The following is a 12,763-nucleotide window of genomic DNA, read 5'->3' as shown; positions in this document are numbered from 1 at the left end:
TTTGCTAATCCTTTTGTGTAGAAGTAACCCGTTGGTATGAAGGCTTTAAATTGCGAGGGTTTTTTTTGCTAAACAATTAGATAAATCTTGTTTTTCTTCTTCTGAAACTTATTGTATAGTTGTTTATTAGGTATGAACAGAAAGTTCCTTTTGAAAAAAAGAAAAGTGCTTTGAAAGACTAATAGGTACATTTTCAGTGCATAATTCAAGGCAAATTAGGCATAAAACACCTTATTACCCTGCATGTCAAGGTTAAAGCTGCTTTCCTGGGTGAATTGTACATTTCCTAAGTAGGCAATATGTCTGATAGGGAATAAACGTCTCATTAATCAGAGAGGTTCATTTTACATTAACTGTATGTGTTTGATTATGAAGAACTCTATAGAATATAATAAATGTCACAAAATTATAATTTTCTCAAAAATACTTCCACTAATCAACCAATCTTGCTCACTCGAGAATTGGTATTTAGTGATCAAGGATGTTAAGAGGGTCATAGCTACAGTAAAAGTCATATTTACTCTGATCAAATACCATTTAATCCAGGAGTAGAACTTTTAGCCATTTCTAAGTCATTTTTCAGCAGAGACTGATAATCACATCAGATAACCACACTATAGTAGTTTAATGAAGTGTGTAAATATCACTGGGAACCAGGTAAAAACACCATGTATGTTTTTCTGTTAACATAACTCAAACTGTGTTCCCAGTCTCCAGAGCTGAAAGGTTAGAACATTTAATTTAATCTTTCACTTAGATTATCTCTGTTTCTCTTTAATCAGTAGTTAGAGGTAACTGAATGGTACTTTAATCCATTCTGAATGTAGAAAATGTTCTTTTCCACAAAATTTTTAATATACTTAGAGGAAATGATTGGGGTTTGATCCAATGCTGGCAACATAGTTGCAGATTACAATCATTTGCATGATAGGGCAACTATGCTTTGGGGTCTTCACCTCAAGGATATTTACTCTTTTGTCCTCTAGAGTTTCTACCAGGGAGAACAGTTTTAAATTGTGGCCAGCGTATCCAGGGCAACACTGGGTTACTGTAGATCTCCTGGAATGGGTGATGATTGTGGGTGGCTCATGCTATTGAATGGCCTTCTCCAGGGAGACTTTCCATTGCAAGGGGGCTCTGTGCAGTGGATTAATCCAGTCGAAGGTAGCATAACAGAGGGATGATTTGAGCACTTCATATTTAAAGACACAGTGTGAAGTGTCCCAGTCAGTTACTCTTTATTATTTTAATCAGTTTTTTTAATATATTGGGGTGGGGGATTAATTAGTGGTAGAAGTTGGATAAGGGATAATGGCAGGAATAGGGCAGTTAGTAAACCTAAAAATAAGAGCATAGGAAAAGGAATTAAGGAGAAGAAGGTTGGGAACAGTGGTGAAGGGAAAGTGATGGGGAACATTGCAATAAATTATTAGAGCTGTTAAAGAAGACACAGCTACGTTTGGAAGGGCTTTCAAACTAAAGAAACTTTTTCTTGTAGTGCCGGTGGAACTCAGAGTGCAGTAATGTGGTCAGAGCAGCAAGCCAGGAGGATAATCTAACGGCAGCATTTTAAATGGATTCGATGAGACAAGTTTGCTTTAATGAATACCAGAGAGGAAGAACTTGCATTTGTCAAGATACAAGATAAGAATAGACAGAATTTTATAGATATTACATAGAATAATCTGCAGGATTTAGACATGGCCTGACTTTATGACTTTAAAGAGAGGGTCAGGACAAAGATGGCGTCCAGATTGTGGGCCCAAGTGACTTAGAGGATGGTACTGTTGCCCGTGGTTTCAGAAATGTAGGAAAAAGGGAGGATCTGCGGGGGAAGGATCAAGTGCTCTGTTTTGGCCATGTTTAGTTTAGGGTGACAGCTGGATACTTGTGAGGAGATGTCAGAAACATAGGTAAAGATGTGGGTTTTGATGAATGGGAGAACAGGTGAATTTGTGTGTCATTAATCTGAAGGTGGTAGCTCAGTGGTTCTCAAACTTTTGTACTGGTGACCCCTTTCACACAGCAAACCCCTGAGTGCGACCCCCCCCTCCATAAATTAAAACCACTTTTTTATATATTTAACATTGTTTTAAATGCTGGAGGCAAGCAGGGTTTGGGGTGGAAGCTGACAGCTCTTGACCCCCCATGTAATAACCTCATGACCCCCTGAGGGGTCCAGACCCCCAGTTTGAGAACTCCTGCGGTAGCTGAAGTCTTGCAAGCATATAAGATTAACCTACTCTTCTGTGGAAGGAAAGAAAGAAGAGGTCCAAGGATTTAGCCATATAGGAATGCCACTGAAAGTTAGTCTGAGGGATAAGAAGGATCCACCAAATGAAACAGTGAAAATATGATTAGAGAGGGTAGGAGAAGAGCTAGAAGAGGGGGGATGGAGTTACAAAAGTTGAGTGAGGACAAGATTTCAAGGAGAAGTGCATGTTCGAAGGTGTCAAAGGCATAGATCTAAGAGAGGAAGATGGAGTACTTGCCCTGAAATCTGGCCAGAAAGAGATCACTGGAGATTTTGGGTAGAGCAGTTTCAATGACGCATAGAGGGTGTATGCTAGATTTGGAGAGTGTCTGTCTAGGATGGAACTGCAGAAGAGGAGTTCCAGATTGCAGTTGTAGATGGCACATAGGAGGTATTTGGTGATGAAGGGAGGAAGAGAGCCTAGGTGATTAGTTTTACGAGTGAGGGGAGCCCAAGGATGTTTGTTTTAAGATGGGGGAGACTAAAGTAGGCGTATACTGGAACAAGAGAAGCCTGATGAGAATGAGAGGTTGAGGAGGAAAAAATAGTTAATTATATTTATTAATTATATTTAGTATATAAAAATGTAAACACTGCTGCAAAATCAATTTTGGTACCATTTGGTACCATTTCACTTCCTTCCTTTTGCAGGATGCTGGTCTCACATAGGAGACCTACAGGAGTGTCAGTATGAGGAGTGTATAGTAACAACCACCCCTTCCTTGATTCAGAATGGAACGTATCGCTTCTGCTGCTGCAGCACTGACTTGTGTAATGTCAACTTCACTGAAAACTTTCCTCCTCCTGACCCAACGGATACACCACTTTTCAGTAAGTCAAAACTCCCTAGATGTACATGATTTCATAGTTTAAGTGTAATTAATTTGAGAAAGACTTCTTTTTTTCATGCTACTATGGAGTATTGGTAGAAACCTAAAGATATACTGTACTGCTTTTGTTGTTTGTTCGTTTGTTCGTTTGTTCGTTTGTTCGTTTGTTCGTTTGTTCGTTTGTTCGTTTGTTTGTTTGTTTGTTTGTTACATTAAAGCACATTGGCACTTCACTGCTGTTTTTATTCTTTCATAGAGGTCATACATTACCTTACTTTGTACTTTCAAATCATTTCGGTTCTGTACAGACTGGGATTGGAACTATGCAATCTCTATAAGAACTTTCAAATATGGCTGTTACTTAAAGAATTCTAGCATAGTTTTTCTGCCTCTTGTGGTCAGGGGTTATTTTCCAGTGCATGCAAGCCAAATGGACAGACTGTCCCCTTGGGTTGTCTGTCATGGGGTTATTTGTCAAAAAGACACTGTCCATTCTGATCAGGGAAACCATGCTAGAATCCCATTAGCAACAATTATATATAAATATGGTTATAACGAGCACCCTTCTGAACCCACTGTGAAAAGGGCATTTTAGATTCTGTATGCAGTGTATTGTAAAGTTGTACACAGTAGTGCCCAAACACTTAAAGCACAGTATGGTTTGGTTAGAATATATGGGACCAAAATGTGTTCCTTGATCATTGTACAGTCTTGGATTTTGTAGGGCTGTAGTAAAGTTCAGGAACGTGATTAAAACACATTCAGAATCTACATAGCAATACTGGACTACCTTGATAAGCATATTGGAGTGCTACAGAGTTGTAAACAGACTGCCCAACATAACTTTATACAATGAAGAGACCATATCTTATAGCATAAGTCAGGGGTTGGCAACCTTTCAGAAGCGGTGTGCCGAGTCTTCATTTATTCACTCTAATTTAAGGTTTCGCATGCCAGTAATACATGTTAATGTTTTTAAAAGATCTCTTTCTAGAAGTCTATAATATATAACTAAACTATTGTATGTAAAGTAAATAAGATTTTTAACCGGTGGCCAGGACGTGGGCAGTGTGAGTGCAATTGAAGCTCAGCTCGCGTGCCGTCTTCAGCACGCATGCCATAGGTTGCCTACCCCGGCATAAGTGATAGTAGGAAGACACAGCTAAAACCAAAAGAGATGCTGCTTTGATTAAGGTTTAGATAACAGTACTGCCAGTAATCTCCAGAAATGTGAACTGATAAACTTTCATTGCCCTCACTTTGACAGAAAAGAGTGAGAATTAAAATAAGAGAAAAGATTTCTGTGCAAGATGAGTTTCCTCACTGGAATCTTCACAAGATGTTCTAATCTCTGTTTTGTTTTTTAATTGTGTAATTTGTGACTATCAGCAGTTCTTGCCTGTAATACATTTTTCCCACCACCCAACGTCATAGTGTCAGAGAACAGAAAAGAAAGAGGGGGCTGTAAGAGAGCAATTTGTAATAATCCATGTCATGATTGCTATGCCAAGATCTTTTTGTCCTGTCAGCAAATTGACATAGAAGGGCCTTGAGGTGGCTAGTGTCATTCCCAGGGACAGGAAATCTGGAGCTAATTTTGTTGAATCACTCCTCAACAAAAAGAGGTAGAAAATTCCTGTAGTTTTAATGGCTTAATCCATACTTCAGTACAACCTTCTTCACTGACCATAGAATGCTCTTGTAAATCAGGCATTTTGTGAATGTGGTGTTATGGATTATTCATATCTACATAAAATTAATGGTCTACCTCTGGAAAATGGCTACTTTTTTACAAGACTTTTTCATTGTTTACATCTGATTCTTAGTTTAGCCTAAAACTTCTTCCTGTATGGCATTGAAATTCTGTTAGGAATTCTACATGGATCTGACATATTAGATAGCAATATTTAAGCTTTTACAAATAGAAAATTTATAAATTACATAACTCAAATGCTGAAGATTGCCTATATGTCTGGTAAATGTGAGAAAATTTACAGTTTTTTCTCACGTTTATCAGACACACAGGCAATCATCAGCGTTTGAGTTATGTAATATAGATAAGGTGATCCAACCCCATTTTCCTTGGATGCTGCTAAAATCAGAAATATATATTTTTTTCACTTCTCAATATATAATAAAATAGAACTATTTACAAGAAGATATCTTAGAAAGTAGTGCCAACATTTCAAAAAGTAATCCTTATCCAGATTATTTTAGTTCTAGTGTAAAACACAACAAAATGTAAACATCTAATAGATGTAGTTGTAAAGTTTAAGTAATGTGAAAGATGGAGATTCATTTTGGAAACTTCACATTGCAAGATAGCGAGTCTTTTTTTTTTTTTTTTTTTTTTTTTTTTTTTGACCAACCTGTTTTCATTTAAAATAGCTGATGCATAAAGGCTTCATACAAGACTTAGTTGCTACATATAATCATTCTCTCTTGATTTCTAGCATATGGTACAATTGTGACAGTCTCCATGGCACAGGATCAAATGTGCAGTAACTCATTTATGCCAGAGCTGGGCAGGGAACAATTTTTCTGTCTTGAGAAATCTTTTTGAATTTTGAATTTTCCCATCCCAAATTTGGAGAGAGAATCAAACATCTCAAAAATTTTCATGAACAGACAATTAAAAAAAAGTTGGTTCCGATCAATGAAAACATTTTGTTTTGATAATTTCAAAAGTTTTCTGTTTCAGTTTTAAAAATTTTTTTACTATAATTGGCTTACATTTTAAAATTAGTCATTTCCAAATATAAAAGGAAGTTTTTTTTGAAAAGGGTCATTTTGAGAATTTTGAGTTGTTTTTCAAAGAAGTTTCAAAACAAGAAATTTGTCAAAACTGAAATTTTCTTACGAGCAGATTTAGTTTAGACAGTTGGCATTTTCTGATGGAAGGATGTTTAGTTGAAAAATTTCCAACTAGCTCTTCTTACACCCTGATCCAGTAAAACATTTAAACTTGTGGTTAACTTTAAGTATGTAAATAGTTCCACTGAAGTCAAAAACTGCTTAATTTTCTCCAGAGATTGGGGTCTTACATACATTTATAACATTCTGTTCAGGGCAATGAGAGGTAACCATAGATATTCTTTTGGTGTAACTTTTCCTTTCATGCACAACAGAACATGCACAAATAGAACTTTGTTTCATATGACATTTTTCATACTCATGATATTCCAAAGCACTATAAAAAAAAGAGTTGGGCATTAATAAGTGTCTATGTAGGTAGTCATTAAGGGCATGATGTATCCAAGTTTTCAAAAGTGGCCTCTGATTCCTGGAATGCCAAATATAAATTTGAAAAGTAGGTTGATTATTAATTAAGAGAATCTGAAAACATTACAGACATAAATAATTTAAAATTTAGTCAGTTTAGAAAAGTGGGTTAATAATGCTTACAGGTACTGTACTGCCAGTGGGACAGCCAATTTTATGGTTTAACAGTTGTTTATTTTGCTTTTAAATTTTTTATATTCCGCCTGTAGCTGTGTGTGAAAGATGTGCACAAACTGACTATAGGGTAGTCAAATACACAAAATAAAAAAAACCTGAAAAAATTGAGAAACTTTATTTTTCTTTGATCTTTTTCATTTCATTAATTTTTGGTCTTACAAATAAAAATAGTAGGTCAAAATTTTCAACAGAAGGGGAGATTCTATATTTAAGGTTTTTAATTAAAAACTATTAAACATCTAAAAAAGTAGTTCTAAAATTTGACATACACAAAAGTTAGATATTCAAAGTTATTGTTCCCACATAAACTGTACACATAGCCATTGGTTAAGTGTAATATTTTGTTTAACTTTAATTATTTTATGCCTTTATGTTAAAACAAAATTTTAATATTTTCACAAAGATACAGTTAAAATGTTATTTTTCATCGAAGTTAGAATATACATTTGTTCTGGTAATGAGTCCAAAAAAATTCAGTCCCATCATTTTTTGAAAGAAACTTTTATAAAGAATGAAAAATGAGATGTAGAATAGAATGGTCCCTTTTAAGATAATATGGGAGAGATCAAACCTTTTCTGCATGGTACACAGCATTTTCAAATAAAATTTTGTATACTCTGTGGGATGTAGTGCACTATATATTGCTGTATCCTGCCAGTATAAAGCATCCAAAACTGGGGATGTGTCCTTCAGATGCTAAGGGTGCAAGAAGAGTGAGGAAGGACATTTATGCGAAGCCTGAAGATTTATAGCTACTTTATATTGTTTTGAGTCATAGAACTGTATAATGTCTTTTTAAAAAAATCTACACTTTTTTGGAAAACATTTTAGTTCACACTCTGATAAGTCAGACTTAATCAGATGGATTTTCTGTACCAAAAAAGGTAATAAAAAATAATGACGGATAGGGGGACAAAGTTTGACCTTTTGATTAAAGGTTTCTAGAGATCTGGGATTGATTCCTGGGTTCTGCCAAAGATTTCCTGTGTGATCTTGGGCAAGTCACTTAATCTCTCTGGGTCTCAATTCTATATTTGTAAAATGAGCATAATATTTCCCTTTCTCACTGAGTATTGTGAGAACAAATTCTTTACTCTCCAAGTCCCTTATATACTATGATGTTTGAGTGCATATAAGTACCTGTATAAATAGAATAAGATTATATCCTTGATCATAAATATATAATCATTAAAATTTTAAAATTACTAAAGTCAATATTAAGATTGTGTTTTGTAACACGTTGTGTTGGGTATATGATATATTTCTAGTGTAGGAAAACTGTTGATTTTTGTTCCTTTCATAATAAATGTCTACTTCAATTATTAGAGGATTTGGAAGGTTATTTAAAACAATAGCATAAGGTATTATTTATGTAAAAGTATTGACTAACTCCCACAGCAAAACAAGTAGGTGCTTCTCTGTTTTGGATTGCTGAGTTAATGGTTTAACATTCCAGAGGTGCATCATGACCTTCCTTTGCTTAGTGTCCTTACCACTAAAGTAAAACATTATTTGTGTAAGGAGTGCATACGAGCTTGTGAAAACTTTCTTGAGAAAGCTACACATGTTTTATTTTTATAAAGCGAATAGCCGGGTCAGGTTACTGAAGGTGGCATCCTGATGCTGCTCCTATTGTATGCAGTGTAGTTGTAGCTGTATCGGTCCCAGGATACTAGAGAAACAAGGTAGGTGGAGTAATATCTATTATTTGACCAGCTTCTGTGGGTGAGAGAGACGAGCTTCCAAGACTTAAAGAGCTCTGTGTGGTTCAAAAGCTCGTCTCTCTCACCCACAGAAGCTGGTCCAGTAAAAGCTATTGTTGCTCCTATTGAAAGTTTAGAATTAGATCATTTCAGTTGCCTTAATCCTGCTCCCTCTCGCTTCTTATCTTGAACTGTTTTTCTTGAGAGTAACATTTGATACTGGCTCCTCAAAATTGACACTCCTTTTTATTTCAGTTTTTCAGCAAATGGAGAGCCTGAGCAATTACATTCTCGGGTGATACTAGGTAGAGCACTTCTTTCTATTTTGGCAGTGTTCTGTCTACTCAAAGACCATGATTTGTCAATAACTGTGCTTCCTTATTTGAATTTTTTTCCTTGCCCATCCTCCTAAACGGGCATGATTCAAAGTAAAGCTACAGACTGCTGAAAAATGGTCAGTCTCTTGTAGAGGAGAGAAGTAAAAGCAGGGTCCAAGTGGCATTCCATCCTTGATCTATTGCAGTGTCTGAGAAGGATGAGGCCGAGTAACATCTGTACTTCAGCATGTGTGTGTGGAGTGGACCAAAGTCACAGGTTCATTTAATCTTTTGTGGGTTAAGTGTGTCAGGATGAGAAAGGGCCACCTTTCTGCCCCTGCTCCTGCTTGTCATGGTGGGAAAGGACCATATTAGAGAACACTACCCATCCTGATTCTCCTCTTCACTGGTGGCGAGGAGGATTTGACCATTAGAAGGCACAACATCCCACTTTTCTTCTTGGGAAGTGATTGGAGGAAGGATTAAGCCACATCTGCTTGTGCACTTGAGCGAAAGAGAGATTAGGTTGTTGGACACCATGACGAGTTTCCTCCCCAGGAGCCCTCTGACCCACCAGCTTGGACTCCTTCTCACACTGCTGCTGTGACAATCTGCAGACCTGCTCCTGGTCCCATAGTTCCTCTAGCCTTCACACAGGTAGGGACACACTCAGCTGCAGTTACATGCAGGCTCTCTGACCAGCTACTGCATGAACAAACAATAGGGAGGCTACAGCCAAAATAACCACGAGTTTCCCAACCTAGGACCGCTTCCCCCGAAATATAAAACCAAAATTATACCATCTTGCACTGCACAGGGATTTGTACAGTGTAAGCTCATAGATTTCATCTCTCCCTCCGAATGTGGAGAGGAATATGCATTTCACTCAAACTCACTGGTTTAGATAAAGAAAAAACAAGTTTATAAACTATAAAACATAAGTTTTAAGTGATTGTAAGTGATAGCAAACAGATCAAAGCAGATTACCTAGTAAATTTAAAAAAAAAAAGCAAACTAAGCTTGATATACTAGATAGACTGGATATGAATTAGCAGTTTCTCACCCTGAGAGGTAGCACAAGCAGGCTTACAGATTTTTAAGGGGCAAGCTGCACTTGCTTTATAGCTTGGAATCCCTAGGTCTTTCATACACAAGCTAGAAATCCCTTTAGTCTGGGTCCAGCACTTCCCCCAGTTCAGTCTTTTTTCCTCAGGTGTTTCCAGGAGTACTCTTATGTGGGGAGTGAAGAACAACAGATGATGTCTCTCCCTGCCTTATATAGCTTTAGCCTATAGCGGGAGCCCTTTTGTCCCAAACTCAGTTTGTGGAAAAACAGAGACATCTCAAGATGGAGTCAGTCGTGTGGCCTGGTTACATGCCCTTGCATACCTTGCTGACTCATAGCAGCCATTACTTACATGCTGTCTGGAACGTTCACAGGAAGATTAAGTTCTTCCAGGATTCTTTGTGTTTGCTGATGGGCCATCAACACTGTTTGGTTTCTTCATTTTTAAACCAGAAAGGCTAGTTGTGGATGTCACCCAGAGTAAGCATGATTGAAATACAGCTACATAGTCAATATTCCTAACTTCAGATACAAAAATGATACTTGCATACAAATAAGATAGTCATATTCAGAAAATCATAACTTTTCCAGTGACACCTCACATGACCTATCTTGTACAAAATGCATCATAATTATGCCATAATCATATCATAATAATATCATTGTGAAGAATATGGGGAGCCTGGGGAGCCACAGACCCTCCGTCTGCCTGGGGAGCGGGGGCTGAGAGCAGCCCCTGGCCCATGTCCCTGCCTCCTGGGCAACCCACTTAGGGCAGATGGAGGGTCTGCGGCTCCCCACAGCGGCCCGGGCAGCTCTTATCAGGGCCTGGCTGTGGCTCTTCAGCCGCTGAGGCCCCATCCCCAGGCCAGGCCAGAAACTGAAGGTGTGTCGAGGTAAGAGCCACGGGAGCAGCTGTGGTGAGCTGCAGACCCTCCACCTGCCCTGGGCTGAGGGCCCAGGGGGTGGGAACATGGGCCTGGTGCTGTTCTTGGGCCCCCTTCCCTGGGCAGGTGCAAGGGACCAGGCTCCCTGGCCTGGCTCCGGTTCTGCCTTGGCTGGAGAGGCCCTTGGGGGAAGAGAAGGGGTAGGGGTGTGGCCACAGAGGGGGTGGGGCCTCACGCCTCCCCCCCACACTTCTAGGAAGGCTTTATCGTCCCTGCTTGTTGCCATTGGTTATTTGATCGTAGGAAGTAAATTTAAAGGATTTCTGTTTATTTAACGTGGGATGCAGACTGAGGGCTTGGCTACACTGGAGAGTTGCAGCACTGGTGGTGGGTTTACAGCGCTGCAACTTAGTAACTGTCCACACCTGCAAGGCACATTCAGCGCTGCAACTCCCTGGCTGCAGCTCTGGCTGTACACCTGGTCTGCTTGGTGATGCAGCGCTGCTCATCAAGTGTGGCCACCAAAAGCGCTGTTATTGGCCTCCAGGGTATTAGAAGGTATCCCAGAATGCCTGCTCACAACAAACCGGAAGAATGGCTGAACTCCGAGCTCCCCCGAGCTGCTTATCTAAAAAACAAACACAGCTCTTGTTTGCTGGAGTGAGCGAGCGGAGGCAGGGAGGGGAATTGCTTTGGAAGGTTTACAGCTGTTTGCTTGAAGAGAGAAGTCACACGGCAGAGGGGGAGGGAGAAGTCCGTGTTGAGCAGCTGCTTATGTGGTCTGAAGGCTATTTAGGAGTGCATAATTTGCATTTAGTGAATAAGAGAGGGATGGGGGAAGGGCTTGAAACTTTTAAATAGATTGCAGGTTTGTGATGTGTATGTTCCAGTTCTTAGAACTTGCAAGGCAGGGAGCTGACAGATCCAAAAATCCACTCTCTCTCTCCCCCACGTTCCCCCTCACCACCCTCTTTTGAAAAGCATGTTGCAGCCACTTGAACGCTGGGATAGCTGCCCACAATGCACGACTCTCAACAGCGCTGCAAATACTGCAAATGTGGCCACACTGCAGCGCTGGTAGCTGTCAGTGTGGCCACACTGCAGTGCTTTCCCTACATAGCTGTACGAAGACAGCTGTAACTCCCAGCGCTGTACAACTGTAAGTGTAGCCATACTCTGAGTGCATTGATCAGAGAGTGACCATGTTTTGGAAGCAGAAAATCAGGACATGCTAAATAAGATCAGCAAGGGTGGACACTGAATGTGAATAAAAAGGTTTCAGCATGTGGGATTAAGAAATGGGGGGTACAAATGGAGGAGATGAGAATGCTGGCAGGGAGCCAGAGTGGGGCGGGTTAAGGCAGTTCAGTATCCAGCTACATATTTATACTGAGATTGGGACAAAATCCAGCTTTTGCAGAACCAGCAAAGACACTTCAGACAGTCTCTTAAAACCAGGATACCTGGTCACATGAGTCAGGTAACTTCTATTAAAGCTGAATATCTCTTAAAGATTGACTTTAGCAGCATTTAATGTTTTAACCATGTAAGAACATCAGTCTCTCAATATCAAACATATCTTTGCTGAATTTAAAATAGAAGCTTTGTGTGTAACTGTGGTCTGAACATTTGAAATGTTGTAAGCTGTGAAGACAGAACCTCCTGTAGAAAGAAAAACTAAAGTCTGTGTAGAGGCATGTTGTTATAAATCTATATGCATTAAAGATCAAAATGCTGATAACGGACACAATATATTTAGCTCACTTTTGTTTGTAAAAGTGGGAACATTTCAAAGACATTTTTCCTAAAGGCATTTTACTTTGTGAATAAATTCCCTATTTATTGCTATATCAATCTGCTGTTTTCATTTCATTTGATAAATGAGAGCAGCACAATGTGTCAGTTTAACCAGGGCTGTATCAGCAGAAATCAGTAGTATGGTATAACACTGAGTTCAGAGAAATGGATCTTACCAGTATTCTTCAGAAAATATATTGGAAACTGAAAGAGAGCAGTGGATAATGGAAGCTAGGGTTTAACAGTTACTTTGATATAACTTGCCTTGATATACTTGATTTGTGTGTCTGATGACAGAGATGAAGTCAGATTTGGTTTTAAAGTATTAAAAAAAATTGTTTCCACTGTTTTAATTCCGATTTCTTATTTAGACCCTAATCCTTCAAGCACACATGTGCTTAACTTTAAGCACGTAAATAGTCTCTCTGACATCACTGTGTTAGATTGGGG

At 38.9% G+C, this 12,763-nt stretch overlaps 1 protein-coding gene across 1 annotated transcript in view; it reads left to right on the top strand.

Moving 5' to 3' along the window:
* The window catches only part of BMPR2 (bone morphogenetic protein receptor type 2), a 185,945-nt gene that overhangs the window by 103,778 nt on the left and 69,404 nt on the right, over positions 1-12,763 (top strand). The window contains 1 exon segment of the mRNA XM_030579776.1: positions 2,906-3,085. Coding sequence (XP_030435636.1) covers positions 2,906-3,085 — 180 coding nt within the window.

Source organism: Gopherus evgoodei, chromosome 11, assembly GCF_007399415.2.
Source record: "Gopherus evgoodei ecotype Sinaloan lineage chromosome 11, rGopEvg1_v1.p, whole genome shotgun sequence".
Lineage (NCBI taxonomy): Eukaryota > Metazoa > Chordata > Testudines > Testudinidae > Gopherus > Gopherus evgoodei.
The sequence above is the reverse complement of the archived record's forward strand: the minus strand, read 5'-3'. Positions and strand labels throughout refer to the sequence as shown.